The sequence below is a fragment of the Lethenteron reissneri genome, chromosome 36 (assembly GCF_015708825.2).
Source record: "Lethenteron reissneri isolate LAM-NWPU_2019-01 chromosome 36, ASM1570882v1, whole genome shotgun sequence".
In the NCBI taxonomy this organism is placed as follows: domain Eukaryota; kingdom Metazoa; phylum Chordata; class Hyperoartia; order Petromyzontiformes; family Petromyzontidae; genus Lethenteron; species Lethenteron reissneri.
This window is the reverse complement of record NC_083814.1, coordinates 13,410,460-13,431,452: the sequence shown is the minus strand read 5'-3', so window position 1 is coordinate 13,431,452 and position 20,993 is coordinate 13,410,460. Positions and strand designations below refer to the sequence as shown.

At 42.8% G+C, this 20,993-nt stretch overlaps 1 protein-coding gene across 17 annotated transcripts in view; it reads right to left on the bottom strand.

Annotated features, from left to right (window-relative positions):
* LOC133351196 (mucin-4-like) overlaps positions 1-20,993 on the bottom strand; it is a 62,645-nt gene that overhangs the window by 38,059 nt on the left and 3,593 nt on the right. For 2 of the 17 annotated variants that reach the window (XM_061566224.1, XM_061566225.1), the window contains exons 4-50: positions 20,135-20,215; positions 19,622-19,696; positions 18,728-18,799; positions 15,784-15,864; positions 15,621-15,698; positions 15,456-15,533; positions 15,291-15,368; positions 15,126-15,206; positions 14,960-15,040; positions 14,795-14,872; positions 14,630-14,710; positions 14,462-14,542; positions 13,076-13,153; positions 12,908-12,988; positions 12,743-12,820; positions 12,577-12,657; positions 12,409-12,489; positions 11,520-11,597; positions 11,354-11,434; positions 11,189-11,266; positions 11,021-11,101; positions 10,856-10,933; positions 10,690-10,770; positions 10,522-10,602; positions 9,640-9,717; positions 9,474-9,554; positions 9,306-9,386; positions 8,415-8,495; positions 8,250-8,327; positions 8,082-8,162; positions 7,917-7,994; positions 7,751-7,831; positions 7,583-7,663; positions 6,713-6,793; positions 6,548-6,625; positions 6,384-6,461; positions 6,219-6,296; positions 6,053-6,133; positions 5,886-5,963; positions 5,722-5,799; positions 5,554-5,634; positions 5,389-5,466; positions 4,628-4,705; positions 4,462-4,542; positions 4,130-4,210; positions 3,648-3,998; positions 2,203-3,516 (exon numbers count right to left, since the gene is read on the bottom strand). In XM_061566224.1, coding sequence (XP_061422208.1) covers positions 2,203-3,516; positions 3,648-3,998; positions 4,130-4,210; positions 4,462-4,542; positions 4,628-4,705; positions 5,389-5,466; positions 5,554-5,634; positions 5,722-5,799; positions 5,886-5,963; positions 6,053-6,133; positions 6,219-6,296; positions 6,384-6,461; positions 6,548-6,625; positions 6,713-6,793; positions 7,583-7,663; positions 7,751-7,831; positions 7,917-7,994; positions 8,082-8,162; positions 8,250-8,327; positions 8,415-8,495; positions 9,306-9,386; positions 9,474-9,554; positions 9,640-9,717; positions 10,522-10,602; positions 10,690-10,770; positions 10,856-10,933; positions 11,021-11,101; positions 11,189-11,266; positions 11,354-11,434; positions 11,520-11,597; positions 12,409-12,489; positions 12,577-12,657; positions 12,743-12,820; positions 12,908-12,988; positions 13,076-13,153; positions 14,462-14,542; positions 14,630-14,710; positions 14,795-14,872; positions 14,960-15,040; positions 15,126-15,206; positions 15,291-15,368; positions 15,456-15,533; positions 15,621-15,698; positions 15,784-15,864; positions 18,728-18,799; positions 19,622-19,696; positions 20,135-20,215 — 5,238 coding nt within the window. The remainder of the gene's footprint in view (positions 1-2,202; positions 3,517-3,647; positions 3,999-4,129; positions 4,211-4,461; positions 4,543-4,627; positions 4,706-5,388; positions 5,467-5,553; positions 5,635-5,721; positions 5,800-5,885; positions 5,964-6,052; positions 6,134-6,218; positions 6,297-6,383; positions 6,462-6,547; positions 6,626-6,712; positions 6,794-7,582; positions 7,664-7,750; positions 7,832-7,916; positions 7,995-8,081; positions 8,163-8,249; positions 8,328-8,414; positions 8,496-9,305; positions 9,387-9,473; positions 9,555-9,639; positions 9,718-10,521; positions 10,603-10,689; positions 10,771-10,855; positions 10,934-11,020; positions 11,102-11,188; positions 11,267-11,353; positions 11,435-11,519; positions 11,598-12,408; positions 12,490-12,576; positions 12,658-12,742; positions 12,821-12,907; positions 12,989-13,075; positions 13,154-14,461; positions 14,543-14,629; positions 14,711-14,794; positions 14,873-14,959; positions 15,041-15,125; positions 15,207-15,290; positions 15,369-15,455; positions 15,534-15,620; positions 15,699-15,783; positions 15,865-18,727; positions 18,800-19,621; positions 19,697-20,134; positions 20,216-20,993) is intronic. The other 15 variants (XM_061566226.1, XM_061566238.1, XM_061566228.1 and 12 more) reach the window with 15 other exon arrangements.

Below are 20,993 nucleotides of genomic sequence, written 5' to 3'. Positions count from 1 at the left end.
AGAGGTTCCAGAAGTCGAGAAGGTCGAGGCCACGGTTACCTGACACCACTATCTGGGTTCTCAGATGCTGCTGCTTCGGTAGGTGTGGCACAGATGCTCGCAGGCACGGAAATGGAACAAAGTAGTCATAAAGCGGGGGAGCAGTGGTTAGCACCCTTGCGCTATTAATATATATATCTCAGTTCGATACCTGGTCATGGCTAACAGCAGTGACGAGTGATATCTGAACCGGTTTTGGGCTCCCCGTTTTCATGAAGTATCATCGGAATAGTTGGTGCAACGTCTTAAGGACATTTTGCATAATTTGTATAATATAATAATGGATAAATCTTGATTTAAAGCTTTCGTGATTGCAGGAATTCATACTCTTTGTGTCTTTCGGTAAAGTCACGTCCATAGAGGTTACCAAAATTTTTTCCCAAATCATGAATAAACACAAGATCCAGGTTCGATTCAACACAGTACATAAAATTCGTGATCTGATCCCATCTGTGAAGGATGTGATCCCTGACGTGCAATACCCCGGTGTCTACAAACTAAGCTGTGTCTACGGCAGTAGTTACATTGGGGAAACTAAGCGACATATCTCGGACCGTGTTCGTGAACACAAGGCAGATCTGAAACACGGTCGGACCAATACCTCGGCAGTGGCTGACCATTGTTTTAACGCTGTGGGCACGAAAGTACTATGCAAACCCACTGCCTATCATCAAAGATTTGTCCATGAAGCCATCCAGATATATAAACACAGACACAACTTTATTTTTTCTATCTACGTGACTTTACCGAAAAACCCAAAGAGTATAATAATGGAAAATTATAATTTTCAATCTACTACTCGGTGAAGGCTTTCCCATTCCTTATGGCCATGGGGGTTGTTTGACCATACTTCATCACGTTGGCCAGTGTGGGCTGGTGAAGGGCGTGCACCCAGGACCAGTACAGATATGGCTCTCCACAGATGATAGCCCAAGCCAGGAATCAAACTCAAGTACGCTGTGTTCATAGCGCATTGCTCGAACCACCGTGCCACAGTACCCAATGTCATGGGTCACACGCGAGCTATTGGCAGGAGGTGCGAGGAGTGCTCTCCGATGGAGCACCTCCTGTTAATCCAGTGGCGTTGGATACAGAGTGCGTGAGATGGAAGGGCTGTGGAAGACGAGGCTGGTGATCATGATGATGGATGTGACACTGTGGTATTCGCTATTTCAGGGACAATTTATGGGAATGTTCAAAGGTTTGTCAATGCACGCCCCTACATCACAGTGTAAACACAGTAGTTCATTGACATCAACCAGTGTGTGTTTATCTAATCATCATCATCATCAGCCATTTGTCTATCAACTGCTGAAATAAGGCCTCCCCATGGCCTTGCGACGCTGCAATCCATTTCACTGCTTGCACACGAGCGGATCTCGGCGCTCCATCTCCACCGTGGCTCTCCTCTCTCTCTCTCTGGTGCGTTCTCAGATTCCTGCCATTCCGTCACCAGTCTCGTCCATCGTCTCTCTGAGCTACGGCGCATCCTGCCCAAGCCCGCACTCTCCTTCACGTTCAACACGATCGCTCCAATTTAATGGCAATCACATTACTGGAGCGCTGCTGTCATTTGTGCTTCCAGCTCTTAAGCGCTTACAATATAAAGATGATGAGTGGAGCATGGACTCGAGAGAGGCCCGCCTGTGACCTGCTCTCAAACGTTCCCAAATTTTCAGGTATCTCACTTTAACTGAGTCGTGTTTGTTGCCTGATCCCCGTGCCTTTATTTTTGTCTCAGTATAATTCCGAGCATGCAAATATGCCTGCTTCAACTTGTCACAATTGTTGAACTTGTGTCTAACTTTAACGTTGTCCACGTGTTTGATTCGTTAGGTCATAGTGGGTACAACACAGTGATTGAAAACGTTCTTCTTGAGGTACTGTGGTATGTTACATCTTTATCAAATGTCCTTTTCTAAAATCGCTGCGAGCTGCTCTATGTGACTTTGTCATCATTTTGTTCCTGATCCTTCTTCAGTAATTGCTCACGGTGTCCATACCCTACTGTATTTTACAGAGATGTCCCTCTTATATTTGTTTTGTTTAGTACACGTGTTGTACACTCACCGGTAATGATCTTAACTTAAATGGATTAATCTTCGGATTTTGAATAATGAAGGAGATGAACAACACGAAAACGAATCGAGATACATCCCCTACCTGAGACCGCGGTGCTGCTGTTGCTGCTGTGTACAAGGGGAGTATTAGTCGGCTGTGCCATGGCTGATGAAGCTGATGGCACTGCTGCCGCTGTGGCAGCTGTGGATTTAGCAGCTGTTGTAGACGGAAGCGATGGCAAAGCGGAGGACACGGCTGTAGTTAGTGCTGCTGTTACAGGTGGTGATGATGACGGCGATGGAGTTGACACGGCTGCAGCTGTTGATTGTGCAGCTGTAGTTAGTGCTGCTGTTACACGTGGTGATGATGTTGTCAATGTAGTTGACACAATTGTGGCTGTTGATTGTGCAGCTGTGGATTGTGCAGTTGCAGTTGGTGCTGCTGTTACACGTGGTGATGATGAAGGCAATGGAGTTGACACAGCTGTTGATGTTGATTGTGCAGCTGTAGTTTGTGCAGTTGCAGTTGGTGCTGCTGTTACACGTGGTGATGATGAAGGCAATGGAGTTGACACAACTGTTGATGTTGATTGTGCAGCTGTAGTTTGTGCAGTTGCAGTTGGTGCTGCTGTTACACGTGGTGATGATGAAGGCAATGGAGTTGACACAGCTGTTGATGTTGATTGTGCAGCTGTAGTTTGTGCAGTTGCAGTTGGTGCTGCTGTTACACGTGGTGATGATGAAGGCAATGGAGTTGACACAGCTGTTGATGTTGATTGTGCAGCTGTAGTTTGTGCAGTTGCAGTTGGTGCTGCTGTTACACGTGGTGATGATGAAGGCAATGGAGTTGACACAGCTGTTGATGTTGATTGTGCAGCTGTAGTTTGTGCAGTTGCAGTTGGTGCTGCTGTTACACGTGGTGATGATGAAGGCAATGGAGTTGACACGGCTGTAGCTGTGGATGGGGTAGCTGTAGTTTGCATAGCTGTTACACGTGGTGATGATGTTGTCAATGTAGTTGACACAATTGTGGCTGTGGATTGTGCAGCTGTAGTTGGTGCTGCTGCTGTACGTGGTGATGATGTTGTCAATGTAGTTGACACAATTGTGGCTGTTGATTGTGCAGCTGTAGTTTGCATAGCTGTTACACGTGGTGATGATGTTGTCAATGTAGTTGACACAATTGTGGCTGTTGATTGTGCAGCTGTAGTTTGCATAGCTGTTGTACGTGGTGATGATGTTGTCAATGTAGTTGACACAATTGTGGCTGTTGATTGTGCAGCTGTAGTTAGTGCTGCTGTTACACGTGGTGATGATGGTGGCGATGGAGTTGACACAGCTGCAGCTGTGGATGGGGTAGCTGTAGTTTGTGTAGCCGTAGCTTGAGCAGTTGTTGCAGGTGATGATGCCAATGATACTAAAATGATAGCGTAATGAAACAGTACTCACAGTTAGTCTATGCCAGTGTTACATTGAAAATTGTTTTAATACCTTATAGTTTCAGATGATTAGTCAAATTCACGGATAAAAACAACATGATAATCATACCTGGTGATGTTACATCTTCCGTAGGGGTAGGACTCAGTTCATCTGGAGTTGACACAATTGTAGCTGTGGATTGTGCAGCTGTGGATTGTGCAGCTGTTGATTGTGCAGCTGTAGTTGGTGCTGCTGTAGTTGTTGCTGCTGTTACACGTGGTGATGATGTTGGCGATGCAGTTGACACAGCTGTTGCTGTTGATTGTGCAGCTGTAGTTGGTGCTGCTGTAGTTGTTGCTGCTGTTACACGTGGTGATGATGACGGCGATGGAGTTGACACAGCTGTAGCTGTGGATGGGGTAGCTGTAGTTTGTGTAGCTGTAGCTTGGGCAGTTGTTGCAGGTGATGATGCCAATGATACTAAAATGATAGCGTAATGAAACAGTACTCACAGTTAGTCTATGCCAGTGTTACATTGAAAATTGTTCTAATACCTTATAGTTTCAGATAATTGGTCAAATCTATGGATAAAAGCAACATGATAATCATACCTGTTGATGATATTATATCTTCTGCAGGAGTAGATTCAGGTTCATCTGGAGGGGATGTTGGGAACTCTGTGATTGTCGGTTCTGAGGAAACATTTACCATTATTTTAATATGTTATACGTTCAGATAATGTCAAATTGTATGGATGAAACCAACTTTATAATCATAACTGGTGATGTTATATGTTCCGTAGGGGTATGACTAGATTCATTTGTAAGTAATGTTGTGAAGTCTGTATTTGTTGGTTCTAAAGAAACATTGAAAATTGTTTGAATACTTTATAGTTTCAGATAATTGGTCAAATTCACGGATAAAAGCCACGTGATAATCATACCTGTTGATGATATTATATCTTCTGTAGGAGTAGATTCAGGTTCATTTGGAGGTGATGTTGGGAACTCTGTGATTGTCGGTTCTGAGGAAATATTTATCATTATTTTTACATCTTATACGTTCAGATAATGTCAAATGTATGGATGAAACCAACTTTATAATCATACCTGTTGATGTTACATCTTCTGTAGGAGTAGATTCAGGTTGATCTGTAGGTGATGTTGGGAAGTCTGTGTTTGATGGTTCTAGGGAAACAGTAAAAATTATTGAAATATCTTATATGTTCGGATAGTTGATCAAATGTGTAGTGAGCACTGGGATAGTGCGGGTACCACGCACAGCGTGTGGTGGGGGTTCCTACGAGGGGGAGTGGGTGAGCGTCAGCCCATGGCCAGGGTTGCCCCTGGCCATGGCACTCTGGTTGACCCCATAGACACGTGATCTGGAGAGTCCACACAAGGTGCCGCAGGTGGGGGGGCTAGTGGGTGATCACGTGTCCAGGGAGAGCTCTAGAGAAGGATTGAGAGAGAATGCTCGAGAAGGCGGGCAGGGCCGACGGTGGAGCGGACCCGACCGTAGGGGGATATAAGGCGGGTCCCTGAGAGGAACCGGGGTCGCTGTATTCTACAAGCTGGAAGCTCAACACCTACAAGCTGGAAGCTCTACATCTCATGCTGGAAGCTCTTCGTCTTACGAGGCAACCACGTGGTCGGAGACCCGAGTGAGGGTCCGACCCTTCCTAGCAGTAACCCCTCTGTATGGCGTAGTTAGCTGGGTGGTCACCACCCTAGGCTGTATCGGGTAAAGATGCCATTATCGCTTTGTGTTACGGTGTTACAATAAATGTGTTGCCTCTAAAAGGAACAACGTCTGCGACTCAGTTGGACTCACTACAAATGTATCAAGAATAAAAATATGATAATCATACCTGATGATGTTAATTCTTCTGTAGGGGTAGGACTAGGTTCATCTGTAGGTAATGTTGTGAAGTCTGTATTTGTTTGTTCTAGGGAAACATTGAAAATAGTTGTAATACTTTATAGTTTCAGATAATTGGTCTAATTCATGGATAAAAGTAATATGATAATCACACCTGTTGATGATATTATATCTTCTGTAGGAGTAGATTCAGGTTCATCTGTAGGTGATGTTGGGAGTTCTGTGTCTGATGGTTCTAGGGAAACAGTGAAAATTATTGAAATATCTTATATGTTCGGATAGTTTATCAAATGTATTAAGAATATAAATATCATAATCATACCTGTTGATGTTATATCTTCCGTAGGGGTAGGAATAGGCTCATCTGTAGGTAATGTTGTGAAGTCTGTATGTGTTGGTTCTAGGGAAATATTGAAAATTGTTGAATACTTTATAGTTTCAGATAATTGGTCAAATTCATGGATAAAAACTATGTGATAATCATACCTGGTGATGTTACATCTTCTGTAGGATTAGGACTAGGTTCATCTGTAGGTAATGTTGTGAAGTCTGTTTTTGTTGGTTCTAGGAAAACATTGAAAATAGTTTTTAACACCTTATAGATTTAGATAATTGGTGAAATTCAAGGAATAAAAGTAATGTGATAATCATACCTGTTGATGATATTATATGTGCTGTAGGAGTAGATTCAGGTTCATCTGTAGGTGATGTTGGGAAGTCTGTGATTGTCGGTTCTGAGGAATCATTTACTATTACTTTAATATCTTATACGTTCAGATAATGTCAAATGTATGGATGAAAACAACTTTATAATTATACCTGTTGATGTTACATCTTCTGTAGGAGTAGATTCAGGTTCATCTGTAGGTGATGTTGGGAAGTCTGTGTATGATGGTTCTAGCGAAACAGTGAAAATTATTGAAATATCTTATATGTTCGGATAGTTTCTCAAATGTATTAAGAATACAAATATGATAATCATACCTGTTGATGTTATATCTTCCGTAGGGGTAGGACTAGGTTCATCTGTAGGTAATGTTGTGAAGTCTGTATATGTTGGTTCTAGGGAAACATTGAAAATTGTTTGAATACTTTATAGTTTCAGATAATTGGTCAAATTCATGGAAAAAAATATGTGATAATCATACCTGGTGATATTATATCTTCCGTAGGGGTAGAACTAGGTTCATCTGTAGGTAATGTTGAGAAGTCTGTATTTTTTGGTTCTAGGAAAACATTGAAAATAGTTTTAACACTTTATAGATTCAGATAATTGGTAAAATTCATGGATAAAAGCAATGTTATAATCATACCTGTTGATGATATTATATGTTCTGTAGGAGTAGATTCAGATTCATCTGGAGGTGATGTTGGGAAGTCTGTGTCTGATGGTTCTAGGGAAACAGTGAAAATTATTGAAATATCTAAAATGTTCGGATAATTTATCAAGTGTGTAGTGACATCGGGGGGATATCACTGTATGGTGACCACACAGAAGGGCCATGCCGTTTGATGTTCCTACATTGTGGACAGCACCGTGTGGGTGGCTGTGTATAATACCAGCCCTACTAGGGCTTGGTGAGCACTGGGATAGTGCAGGCACCACGCACAGCGTGTGGTGGGGGCTCCCACGAGGGGGAGTGGGTGAGCGTCAGCCCAGGGGCAGGGTTGCCCCGGGCCATGGCACTCTGGTTGAAACCGTAGACACGTGATCCAGATTGTCCACACAAGGGGCCCCAGGTGGGTGGGCTAGTGGGTGAACACGTGTCTAGGGAGAGCTCTTGAGAAGGATCGAGAGGGAACGAGAATGCTCGAGAAGGCGGGCAGGGCCGAGGGCAGAGCGGACCCGACCGTAAGGGGATATAAGGCGGGTCCCTGGGAGGGGCCGGGGTCGCTGCATTCTACAAGCTGGAAGCTCTACATCTCATGCTGGAAGCTCTTCGTTTTACGAGGCAACCACGTGGTCGGAGACCCGAGTGAGGGTCCGACCCTTCCTAGCAGTAACCCCTCTTTAAATCCTAGTTAGCTGGGTGGTCACCACCCTAGGCTGTATCGGGAAAAGAGGCTGTTATCGCTTTGTGTTACGGTGTTACAATAAATGTGTTGCCTCTAAAAGGAACAACGTCTGCGACTCAGTTGGACTCACTACAAATGTATCAAGAATAAAAATATGATAATCATACCTGATGATGATGTTAATTCTTCTGTAGGGGTAGGACTAGGTTCATCTGTAGGTAATGTTGTGAAGTCTGTATTTGTTGGTTCTAGGGAAACATTGAAAATAGTTGTAATACTTTATAGTTTCAGATAATTGGTCAAATTCATGGATAAAAGTAACATGATAATCATACCTGTTGATGATATTGTATCTTCTGTAGTAGTAGATTCAGGTTCATCTGTAGGTGATGTTGGGAACTCTGTGATTGTCGGTTCTGAGGAAACATTTACCATTATTTTGATATCTTATATGTTCAGAAAATGTCAAATGTATGGATCAAAACAACTTTATAATCATACCTGTTGATGTTACATCTTCCGTAGGAGTAGATTCAGGTTCATCTGTAGGTGATGTTGGGAAGTCTGTGTCTGATGGTTCTAGGGAAACAGTGGAAATTATTGAAATATCTTATATGTTCGGATAGTTTCTCAAATGTATTAAGAATAAAAATATGATAATCCTACCTGGTGATGATGTTAATTCTTCTGTAGGGGTAGGACTAGGTTCATCTGTAGGTAATGTTGTGAAGTCTGTATTTGTTGGTTCTAGGGAAACATTGAAAATTGTTTGAATACTTTATAGTTTCAGATAATTGGTCAAATTCATGGATATAAACTACATGATAATCATACCTGGTGATATTATATCTTCCGTCGGGGTAGAACTAGGTTCATCTGTAGGAAATGTTGAGAAGTCTGTATTTGTTGGTTCTAGGAAAACATTGAAAATAGTTTTAACACCTTATAGATTCAGATAATTGGTCAAATTCATGGATAAAAGCAATGTGATAATCATACCTGTTGATGATATTATATGTTCTGTAGGAGTAGATTCAGGTTCATCTGTAGGTGATGTTGGGAAGTCTGTGTCTGATGGTTCTAGGGAAACAGTGAAAATTATTGAAATATCTAAAATGTTCGGATAGTTTATCAAGTGTGTAGTGACATTGGGGAATTGTCATTGTATGGTGACCACCCAGAAGGGCCATGCCGTTTGATGTTCCTACATTGTGGACAGCACCGTGTGGGTGGCTGTGTATAATACCAGCACTACTAGGGCTTGGTGAGCACTGGGATAGTGCGGGCACCACGCACATCGTGTGGTGGGGGCTCCCACGAGGGGGAGTGGGTGAGCGTCAGCCCAGGGGCAGGGTTGCCCCGGGCCATGGCACTCTGGTTGACATCGTAGACACGTGATCCAGAGTGTCCACACAAGGGGCCCAGGTGGGTGGGCTAGTGGGTGATCACGTGTCCAGGGAGAGCTCTTGAGAAGGATCGAGAAGGAACGAGAATGCTCGAGAAGGCGGGCAGGGCCGAGGGCAGAGCGGACCCGACCGTAGGGGGATATAAGGCGGGTCCCTGGGAGGGGCCGGGGTCGCTGCATTCTACAAGCTGGAAGCTCAACACCTACAAGCTGGAAGCTCTACATCTCATGCTGGAAGCTCTTTGTCTTACGAGGCAACCACGTGGTCGGAGACCCGAGTGAGGGTCCGACCCTTCCTCGCAGTAACCCCTCTTTATAGCCTAGTTAGCTGGGTGGTCACAACCCTAGGCTGTATCGGGAAAAGAGGCTGTTATCGCTTTGTGTTACGGTGTTACAATAAATGTGTTGCCTCTAAAAGGAACAACGTCTGCGACTCAGTTGGACTCACTACAAATGTATCAAGAATAAAAATATGATAATCATACCTGATGATGATGTTAATTCTTCTGTAGGGGTAGGACTAGGTTCATCTGTAGGTAATGTTGTGAAGTCTGTATTTGTTGGTTCTAGGGAAACATTGAAAATAGTTGTAATACTTTATAGTTTCAGATAATTGGTCAAATTCATGGATAAAAGTAACATGATAATCATACCTGTTGATGATATTATATCTTCTGTAGTAGTAGATTCAGGTTCATCTGTAGGTGATGTTGGGAATTCTGTGATTGTCGGTTCTGAGGAAACATTTACCATTATTTTGATATCTTATATGTTCAGATAATGTCAAATGTATGGATGAAAACAACTTTATAATCATACCTGTTGATGTTACATCTTCCGTAGGAGTAGATTCAGGTTCATCTGTAGGTGATGTTGGGAAGTCTGTGTCTGATGGTTCTAGGGAAACAGTGAAAATTATTGAAATATCTAAAATGTTCGGATAGTTTATCAAGTGTGTAGTGACATTGGGGGGATGTCATTGTATGGTGACCACCCAGAAGGGCCATGCCGTTTGATGTTCCTACATTGTGGACAGCACCGTGTGGGTGGCTGTGTATAATACCAGCACTACTAGGGCTTGGTGAGCACTGGGATAGTGCGGGCACCACGCACATCGTGTGGTGGGGGCTCCCACGAGGGGGAGTGGGTGAGCGTCAGCCCAGGGGCAGGGTTGCCCCGGGCCATGTCACTCTGGTTGACACCTTAGACACGTGATCCAGAGTGTCCACACAAGGGGCCCCAGGTGGGTGGGCTAGTGGGTGATCACGTGTCTAGGGAGAGCTCTTGAGAAGGATCGAGAGGGAACGAGAATGCTCGAGAAGGCGGGCAGGGCCGAGCGGACCCGACCGTAGGGGGATATAAGGCGGGTCCCTGGGAGGGGCCGGGGTCGCTGCATTCTACAAGCTGGAAGCTCAACACCTACAAGCTGGAAGCTCTACATCTCATGCTGGAAGCTCTTCGTTTTACGAGGCAACCACGTGGTCGGAGACCCGAGTGAGGGTCCGACCCTTCCTAGCAGTAACCCCTCTTTATAGCCTAGTTAGCTGGGTGGTCACCACCCTAGGCTGTATCGGGAAAAGAGGCTGTTATCGCTTTGTGTTACGGTGTTACAATAAATGTGTTGCCTCTAAAAGGAACAACGTCTGCGACTCAGTTGGACTCACTACAAATGTATCAAGAATAAAAATATGATAATCATACCTGATGATGATGTTAATTCTTCTGTAGGGGTAGGACTAGGTTCATCTGTAGGTAATGTTGTGAAGTCTGTATTTGTTGGTTCTAGGGAAACATTGAAAATAGTTGTAATACTTTATAGTTTCAGATAATTGGTCAAATTCATGGATAAAAGTAACATGATAATCATACCTGTTGATGATATCATATCTTCTGTAGTAGTAGATTCAGGTTCATCTGTAGGTGATGTTGGGAACTCTGTGATTGTCGCTTCTGAGGAAATATTTACCATTATTTTGATATGTTATATGTTCAGATAATGTCAAATGTATGGATGAAAACAACTTTATAATCATACCTGTTGATGTTACATCTTCCGTAGGAGTAGATTCAGGTTCATCTGTAGGTGATGTTGGGAAGTCTGTGTCTGATGGTTCTAGGGAAAAAGTGAAAATTATTGAAATATCTTATATGTTCGGATAGTTTCTCAAATGTTTTAAGAATAAAAATCTGATAATCCTACCTGGTGATGATGTTAATTCTTCTGTAGGGGTAGGACTAGGTTCATCTGTAGGTAATGTTGTGAAGTCTGTATTTGTTGGTTCTAGGGAAACATTGAAAATTGTTTGAATACTTTATAGTTTCAGATAATTGGTCAAATTCATGGATATAAACTACATGATAATCATACCTGGTGATATTATATCTTCCGTCGGGGTAGAACTAGGTTCATCTGTAGTTAATGTTGAGAAGTCTGTATTTGTTGGTTCTAGGGAAACATTGAACATTGTTTGAATACTTTATAGTTTCAGATAATTGGTCAAATTCATGGATAAAAGTAACATGATAATCATACCTGTTGATGATATTATATCTTCTGTAGTAGTAGATTCAGGTTCATCTGTAGGTGATGTTGGGAACTCTGTGATTGTCGGTTCTGAGGAAACATTTACCATTATTTTGAAAGCTTATATGTTCAGATAATGTCAAATGTATGGATGAAAACAACTTTATAATCATACCTGGTGATGTTACATCTTCTGTAGGAGTAGATTCAGGTTCATCTGTAGGTGATGTTGGGAAGTCTGTGTCTGATGGTTCTAGGGAAACAGTGAAAATTATTGACATATCTAAAATGTTCGGATAGTTTATCAAGTGTGTAGTGACATTGGGGGGATGTCATTGTATGGTGACCACCCAGAAGGGCCATGCCGTTTGATGTTCCTACATTGTGGACAGCACCGTGTGGGTGGCTGTGTATAATACCAGCACTACTAGGGCTTGGTGAGCACTGGGATAGTGCGGGCACCACGCACATCGTGTAGTGGGGGCTCCCACGAGGGTGAGTGGGTGAGCGTCAGCCCAGGGGCAGGGTTGCCCCGGGCCATGGCACTCTGGTTGACACCGTAGACACGTGATCCAGAGTGTCCACACAAGGGGCCCCAGGTGGGTGGGCTAGTGGGTGATCACGTGTCCAGGGAGAGCTCTTGAGAAGGATCGAGAGGGAACGAGAATGCTCGAGAAGGCGGGCAGGGCCGAGGGCAGAGCGGACCCGACCGTAGGGGGATATAAGGCGGGTCCCTGGGAGGGGCCGGGGTCGCTGCATTCTACAAGCTGGAAGCTCAACACCTACAAGCTGGAAGCTCTACATCTCATGCTGGAAGCTCTTTGTCTTACGAGGCAACCACGTGGTCGGAGACCCGAGTGAGGGTCCGACCCTTCCTAGCAGTAACCCCTCTTTATAGCCTAGTTAGCTGGGTGGTCACAACCCTAGGCTGTATCGGGAAAAGAGGCTGTTGTCGCTTTGTGTTACGGTGTTACAATAAATGTGTTGCCTCTAAAAGGAACAACGTCTGCGACTCAGTTGGACTCACTACAAATGTATCAAGAATAAAAATATGATAATCATACCTGATGATGATGTTAATTCTTCTGTAGGGGTAGGACTAGGTTCATCTGTAGGTAATGTTGTGAAGTCTGTATTTGTTGGTTCTAGGGAAACATTGAAAATAGTTGTAATACTTTATAGTTTCAGAAAATTGGTCAAATTCATGGATAAAAGTAACATGATAATCATACCTGTTGATGATATCATATCTTCTGTAGTAGTAGATTCAGGTTCATCTGTAGGTGATGTTGGGAACTCTGTGATTGTCGGTTCTGAGGAAATATTTACCATTATTTTGATATGTTATATGTTCAGATAATGTCAAATGTATGGATGAAAACAACTTTATAATCATACCTGTTGATGTTACATCTTCCGTAGGAGTAGATTCAGGTTCATCTGTAGGTGATGTTGGGAAGTCTGTGTCTGATGGTTCTAGGGAAACAGTGAAAATTATTGAAATATCTTATATGTTCGGATAGTTTCTCAAATGTATTAAGAATAAAAATATGATAATCCTACCTGGTGATGATGTTAATTCTTCTGTAGGGGTAGGACTAGGTTCATCTGTAGGTAATGTTGTGAAGTCTGTATTTGTTGGTTCTAGGGAAACATTGAAAATTGTTTGAATACTTTATAGTTTCAGATAATTGGTCAAATTCCTGGATATAAACAACATGATAATCATACCTGGTGATATTATATCTTCCGTCGGGGTAGAACTAGGTTCATCTGTAGGTAATGTTGAGAAGTCTGTATTTGTTGGTTCTAGGAAAACATTGAAAATAGTTTTAACACCTTATAGATTCAGATAATTGGTAAAATTCATGGATAAAAGCAATGTGATAATCATACCTGTTGATGATATTATATGTTCTTCTTCTTGGTTCTTTCGGTAAAGTCACGTAGAAGGGAAGTAATAAAATAATAAAAATAAAACATAATCAAACAATTCTCACGACGTTTCGGCCACAACGCAAGCAGCCGTCCTCAGGTGAAGAGTGAAGAATGAGAAGAATGAGACAATGGCATTGTCTCATTCTTCACCTGAGGACGGCTGCTTACGTTGTGGCCGAAACGTCGTGAGAATTGTTTTATTATGTTTTATTTTTATTATTTTATTACTTCCCTTCTACGTGACTTTACCGAAAGAACCAAGAAGATGAATCCCTGCAGTCACGAAAGCTTAAAATCGAAATTATATGTTCTGTAGGAGTAGATTCAGGTTCGTCTGTAGGTGATGTTGGGAAGTTTGTGTCTGATGATTCTAGGGAAACAGTGAAAATTATTGAAATATCTAAAATGTTCGGATAGTTTATCAAGTGTGTAGTGACATTGGGGGGATGTCACTGTATGGTGACCACCCAGAAGGGCTATGCCGTTTGATGTTCCTACATTGTGGACAGCACCGTGTGGGTGGCTGTGTATAATACCAGCACTACTAGGGCTTGGTGAGCACTGGGATAGTGCGGGCACCACGCACATCGTGTGGTGGGGGCTCCCACGAGGGGGAGTGGGTGAGCGTCAGCCCAGGGGCAGGGTTGCCCCGGGCCATGGCACTCTGGTTGACACCGTAGACACGTGATCCAGAGTGTCCACACAAGGGGCCCAGGTGGGTGGGCTAGTGGGTGATCACGTGTCCAGGGAGAGCTCTTGAGAAGGATCGAGAGGGAACGAGAATGCTCGAGAAGTCGGGCAGGGCCGAGGGCAGAGCGGACCCGACCGTAGGGGGATATAAGGCGGGTCCCTGAGAGGGACCGGGGTCGCTGCATTCGACAAGCATGAAGCTCAATACCTACAAGCGGGAAGCTCTACGTCTCATGCTGAAGCTCTTCGTCTTACGAGGCAACCACGTGGTCGGAGACCCGAGTGAGGGTCCGACCCTTCCTAGCAGTAACCCCTCTGTATGGCGTAGTTAGCTGGGTGGTCACAACCCTAGGCTGTATCGGGAAAAGAAGCTGTTATCGCTTTGTGTTACGGTGTTATAATAAATGTGATGCCTATAAAATGAACAACGTCTGCGACTCAGTTTGACTCAATACAAACGTATCAAGAATAAAAATATGATAATCCTACCTGGTGATGATGTTAATTCTTCTGTAGGGGTAGGACTAGGTTCATCTGTAGGTAATGTTGTGAAGTCTGTATTTGTTGGTTCTAAGGAAACATTGAAAATTGTTTGAATACTTCATAGATTCAGATAATTGGTCAAATTCATGGATAAAAGTAATATGATAATCATACCTGTTGATGATATCATATCTTCTGTAGGAGTAGATTCAGGTTCATCTGTAGGTGATGTTGGGAACTCTGTGATTGTCGGTTCTGAGGAAACATTTACCATTATTTTACATCTTATACGTTCAGATAATGTCAAATGTATGGATGAAAACAACTTCATAATCATACCTGTTGATGTTACATCTTCTGTAGGAGTAGATTCAGGTTCATCTGTAGGTGATGTTGGGAAGTCTGTGTCTGATGGTTCTAGGGAAACAGTGAAAATTATTGAAATATCTTATATGTTCGGATAGTTTCTCAAATGTATTAAGAATAAAAATTTGATAATCCTACCTGGTGATGATGTTAATTCTTCTGTAGGAGTAGGACTAGGTTCATCTGTAGGTAATGTTGTGAAGTCTGTGTCTGATGGTTCTAGGGAAAAATTAAATTTTTTTAATACTTTATAGTTTCAGATAATTGGTCAAATTCATGGATAAAAGTAACATGATAATCATACCTGTTGATGATATTATATCTTCTGTAGGAGTAGATTCAGGTTCATCTGTAGGTGATGTTGGGAATTCTGTGATTGTCGGTTCTGAGGAAACATTTACCATTATTTTACATCTTATACGTTCAGATAATGTCAAATGTATGGATGAAAACAACTTTATAATCATACCTGGTGATGTTACATCTTCTGTAGGAGTAGATTCAGGTTCATCTGTAGGTGATGTTGGGAAGTCTGTATTTGTTGTTTCTAGGGAAACATTGAAAATAGTTTGAATACTTTATAGTTTCAGATAATTGGTCAAATTCATGGATATAAACTACATGATAATCATACCTGGTGATATTATATCTTCCGTGGGGGTAGAACTAGGTTCATCTGTAGGTAATGTTGTGAAGTCTGTATTTGTTGTTTCTAGGGAAACATTGAAAATAGTTTTAATACTTTATAGTTTCAGGTAATTGGTCAAATTTATGGATGAAAGCAACGTGATAATCATACCTGGTGATGTTATATCTTCCATAGGCGTAGGGCTAGGTTCATCTGTAGGTAATATTGTGAAGTCTGTATTTGTTGGTTCTGGGGAAACATTTCAAAATTATTAAAATATTTTATGCGTTCAGATAGTTCATCAAATGTGTTATGAATAACATGATGCTCATACCTGGTGATGATATTAAATCGTCTGTGGGAGTCGGACCAGGTTCATCAGTAGGTAATGTTGGGACATCTGTGTCTGTTGGTTCTAGGGAAATATTGAAAATTATTTTTCATCGTATATGTTCGGATAGTTGGTCAAATTTATTCAAAATACAATATAATCATAGCTGGTGATGTAGTTATATCTTCTGTAGGGCTAGGACCAACTGTTTGTAATGTTGAGAAGTCTGTGTTTGTTGGCTCTGAGGAAACATCTCTCTTATCTTTATAATATCATTATAATCTTATCTTCTTATATAATAATACGCCTACTCGCACTGGCGAATCGAACCGTCGAACTATTTGGTTTGGCGGAGCCATCCTCAGCCGGCTGTAATAAGTCCTAACGTCAACGCTAGGAGTGTGTGTTGAGAGTGTGTGTACGCGGATGTGTGTCTGTGTGGGGAGCGGTAGTGTAGCGGTTAGCGCTACGCTACGAACATTCGATTCCCGCACGGCCAACACCAGTGATGATAGCTGAATCGGGCATGGGCCTCCCGTAGGTCGATTCCGCCTCAAATGAGTACCTGGTGCGGTGTGTAAGCATCGCCACTAGGGAGACAGAGGCGGCCGGGCGTGGTGTTGGCCACCCACCTCCTCGTGTGCCGTGCCGTCCTTCATCGGTACTCGCTAACAGCACTTGCCCCAACAGTCTGTTAACGGCTCTACGGGGGACTTGTCTTTGTGTGTGCGTGTTAAAGAGTTTACTGATAAGTAGCACTCTGCTCCTCATCAGAAAAGCCTCACGGAAGTTCCGCGGATTCCTGCTCGTCAAACACTATCTTCTTATACGTTGTCATGGTCTTGTCAGTGTTTAATTTTTAAAACTGGGATAAACAACCGCTAACTCACAATTTGTTTCAAGTTACTCAAACAAGCACCAGTGACTTGTCAACCTTCCCCACCCCAATTCCGCATACTGAAGTGCTTGAACTACGAACTTTCCCGTTGATTTCAGGAAATTAATACGTTTATTAAGTGTGAATTAGATATACAAGGTTTTAATTATTAATCTATTAATTAACATTGAATGTGTTTCAATTACTTAGTTTGTCATATCGTTGACATCGTTCACAACTAGAAAGGGTCTCTCCGCAATGAGTCTGGGTTTTAGAGATATTCCTGTACATCTTCAAGTCATGCCTTCAAAAGGAAAGGTGCCAGTTTTGTGTCTGTTGGTTCCAGAGAGCAATGCATGGTCAAGTCGCTACCTATTAACTAAATGTTAGTCCACAAAAACGAAAAAAATCGGTGGCCCAGAGAATTGGTTTTCAGAGCACTGAGCCAGTTTCGCTGAGATCCTGGGTTCAAATCCAGGCGAATAATCACGATTCAACCGGGCTCTTAAGTGTAGTCAGTTGATATGCTCTGCCAAATCACCAATGACTGCACAAAACAACTGCTTAAAGTTTGAATTGTTTCTTAATTTGGCTCAATTTCCAGCTTTGAGACAATATCAATTTGACTGTTATGCGCCCCCTGCCGAATACAATAAAAAAATATCGCTTGAGGGATTTTTCAGGAAAATTTATTTGCAAAATAACTTGCTGCGTTCATTCTCTGATACACGGGGATCTGCACTGCTTGGTGAGATTTACGAATGGATTCTGCATCTCACGAAGCGGATAGAACATTTGTAATAAATGTGTAGGGGAAAAATACGAACAAAAATAAATAATAAATTTAAGTTGCTTTTTTGCATCAGATTTTAGTGGTAGTGCTGTAAGCAGAATATTTTCGTATGTTTCCAGACATGCATTTACAAGTCCATTCGTGAGATTTCATCACACTAGTTTTAGTCACATACACATGAAAAAGCAAGCACGATATGCTTGTTCACTAACTAAAGGTGATAATACTCGTCATGGAACACGTTGGCCGGCCGAGTCTTGTGTACAAACACGAACCACCTACACGTGGTAGCAGACCAGGCAGTCTTTGCCATTGCTCGTGTGGGAGCATCCCGAGGTGCGTGCGCACAACCGCACGACACAGTACGCACAATTTGGATTCAGACATTCAGTCATTGGGCCCTCCACTTGCACATGGGCAAGGGGAATCGGTAGAACGGATGGCCGGGGGGAGGGAGTTCCAGACTGCGGTCATAGCAGAGGAGAATTGGCAACCTCCCAACCGAGTGAATCTTAACTTGGGTTTTGACATAAAGCCTTGATTGATGGAGTGGAGAGGGCATGGAGGGGAGAAGATGGATGGGAGTGGTGGGAAAGGCTAATTCCCTGGATGGTTTTGAAGATAGTGGGGGCGATCTTCATATTGATCTGAGACTCTCTTTGGAGCCAGTGGAGGGATCGGAGCTTTAAGGGGAGGTTGGTCTCGTTCGCGCGTCTGGGTGAGGAGTGGGCAATGTCCAATTCAATTTGCGAGCGTACAAACACACGCTCACCAATTGCCCTGACATGCCAAATACCAAGGCAACACTCGTTACAAATATGTAATTTTCAATTTTGCACACAAAAAACGTGTGGGCGATGGGATTTGTAAGCGCCGTGGTAGATTTGGTGTTGAGGTTGTGTAGTTCTGAAAACACGCGAAGGTCCTTGGATGGAGCTACACATCGATGCAATGTATCCCTGGCCGTTATAGCGGCAGCTGCCTTCCTAACAACGCGTGTACCCACCGGCGATGAGGCTACATATATATTCAGGAGAAACGAGTGTGGTGGGTTCTTCACTGTGGAAGAGGTGGAAGTCTGTGTGTTCGTTGGGTATATTTAAAGAATGAAATAGTGGAATGCTGAATGTCACCACATATAAACAACTCTTGAATATTCAGCAGAATTCTCAACACTCGTCCCAACCCGCGAAGCCCGCACCTTTTTACGCGACTGAGAACACTCATGGCCGTAAATATGGGCGTGTATGGAGTATCAGTTGTTTTGTGCTGCAGACCTTGTGTCGAAGTGCTGTCGTAATTTGTTGAATCGGGGACTTCCGTTTGTTCCGTCATTGCTTCTGTAAAATCTGTGTCAGTGGGGGTCCAGAAAAATAAAATAAATGTACGTTGAGCAGGCAGCAATTAGTTCGATTACCATCGCAACCCAAACTCTGGCCCACACAGTTCAGCACCACTGTCTGCGCTCCTTCAGCAGAGGAGGAGGAAGAGCGACACGCAACGAACTCTCTCTCTCTATCTCTCTCTGTCTCTCTCTGTCTCTCTCTGTCTCTCTCTGTCTCTCTCTCTGTCTCTCTGCTGAAGCCCTCGCGTCGTGCTCAGCAGCAGCAGCAGACCTCGACGTTGGGATCGCAAGAATGGAAATAGCAACGAGTGTAATTCATCAATTACCCATGTGGAAGACGTGCCGAGTACACTTGGCGATGTGAGATTGTCTGAGTGAGCTGCAGAAGGGCCTTGAGTGAGGACTGACAGTGGGTTCGAATCGAGCACACGGCAAATGTACCGAGTGATGTTGCCGCCACACATTGAGAGTGGACGAGGCGCTGTCCATTGTTCGCTTACACAGGCGGGGCCAACAGTCGCTCTCTTAGTGTCTCAGAGTCGCATTATTGTGTAGTGTATCGTGTAGTATTAGTGTGGCGGAGTCGATCATTGGGTGGTATAGTGTGTCGTATAGGATTAGTCCAGTGGAGTCGTATTAATTAAAGTGTATAGTCTTTGTGGAGTAGAGAGTAGTATTGTTGTATAGTTACAACAGCGTGCACGCGAAAAGAAGGTGGAGGGAAGCCCTGTGCCTGTGGGTTCTGTAGATTATACAGCAACATGTGGGTTTTAACCAAACATACACAAAATAATAACAATAATTATTATGCATTCACAATGCAGACCTGGTGTTGAAGTGATGTCGTCATCATTTGTTGAATCGGGAACGTCTGTTTCTCCAGTCACTGCTTCTGTAAAATCTGTCCATGCAGGTTGATAATCATCATATTAATGGATAACAGTTATATCATTTATACTCTTGGTTTTTTTCGGTAAAGTCACGTAGGTAAAAAATAAAATAAATGGAAACAACTCAATTTAGTTGTTTTCAATTTAGTTGTTTTCATTTATTTTATTTTCTTTACCTACGTAAAGCTTCAAATCTATGTCATTTTTATTTTTTACTTTTATCTTTCATGTGCAGCGCTTTGAGATTACCAATTTGAAAAACGCTTTAAACAACCGGATTTTATTACTATTTAATCATATCGCAATTAAGTTTGTAAAATGTATAGTGGTGAAGACGTGCGATTACACGTGGTGAGGTCAAATGATGTGAGCGAGCAAGATCAGTGGGATTTGTTTGATGCTTCTGACCAAGCATACAGATAACACGATTATGCATTCAAAATGCTGACCTGGTGTTACAGTGACATCGTCATCATTTGTTGTATCCGAGACGCCTGCTTCTGCCGTCACTGCTTGTGTTAAATCTGTTTCTGTGGGTTCAGAAAAAAAGTATCATTATATTAATGGATAACAGTTATTTGTTAAACTGAAGATGCTGAAGACATGAACATGGCACCCAGTGATGGTAAAATATCTCAGTGGGTGGCAGCAATGTAACTCGCAATGGTGCAGTGTGTGCGTGTGTGTCTGTTCTGTTGTAGACATTATTAACCCCGTGTATTGGGTACAATTTAATATTCAATGCAATACTCGGAGAGTTAAATGCGTGATGGAATAAAGAGGCCAACAAAAGTGGGTTGGATCGCTTTTTGAAAGCGGAAATAAACACTGTGATTCAATAACCCCCAAACAACAATTTTCTCATGGATTATTGACTCGTGGTCAAAACTGACTACGGAGCGGTGGCCAAAGTCGTGAACACGTCCGAGTGGACATTCACTGTGGATATGGAGCGATACAATCAGCCACATGGACTGATGCATCATGACACTACGAGGGTGGCGATGGCTTTGGGCAGAACATCTTCCAGCAGTGGCTACATCATGGTTGATGCTAATGATTATAATGTAGCTATGAGATAAACATGTACAATATATATTTCTTGGGTTAAAGTGACGTTAGCAAACATTGCAGCAACTCCTACGGTTTAGATATGAGTGTGCGTCTGTCTATAAGCACAATGAGTCATTACCAGTCGGTTGTTATTTTTTATATTCATGGGACTCATTAGGGTTAAAAAATGATGAGCAACTCTGTAAATGTACTGCTGCTAGATGGAGACCTTCCGGCGCGTGGGTCGTGCAGGTT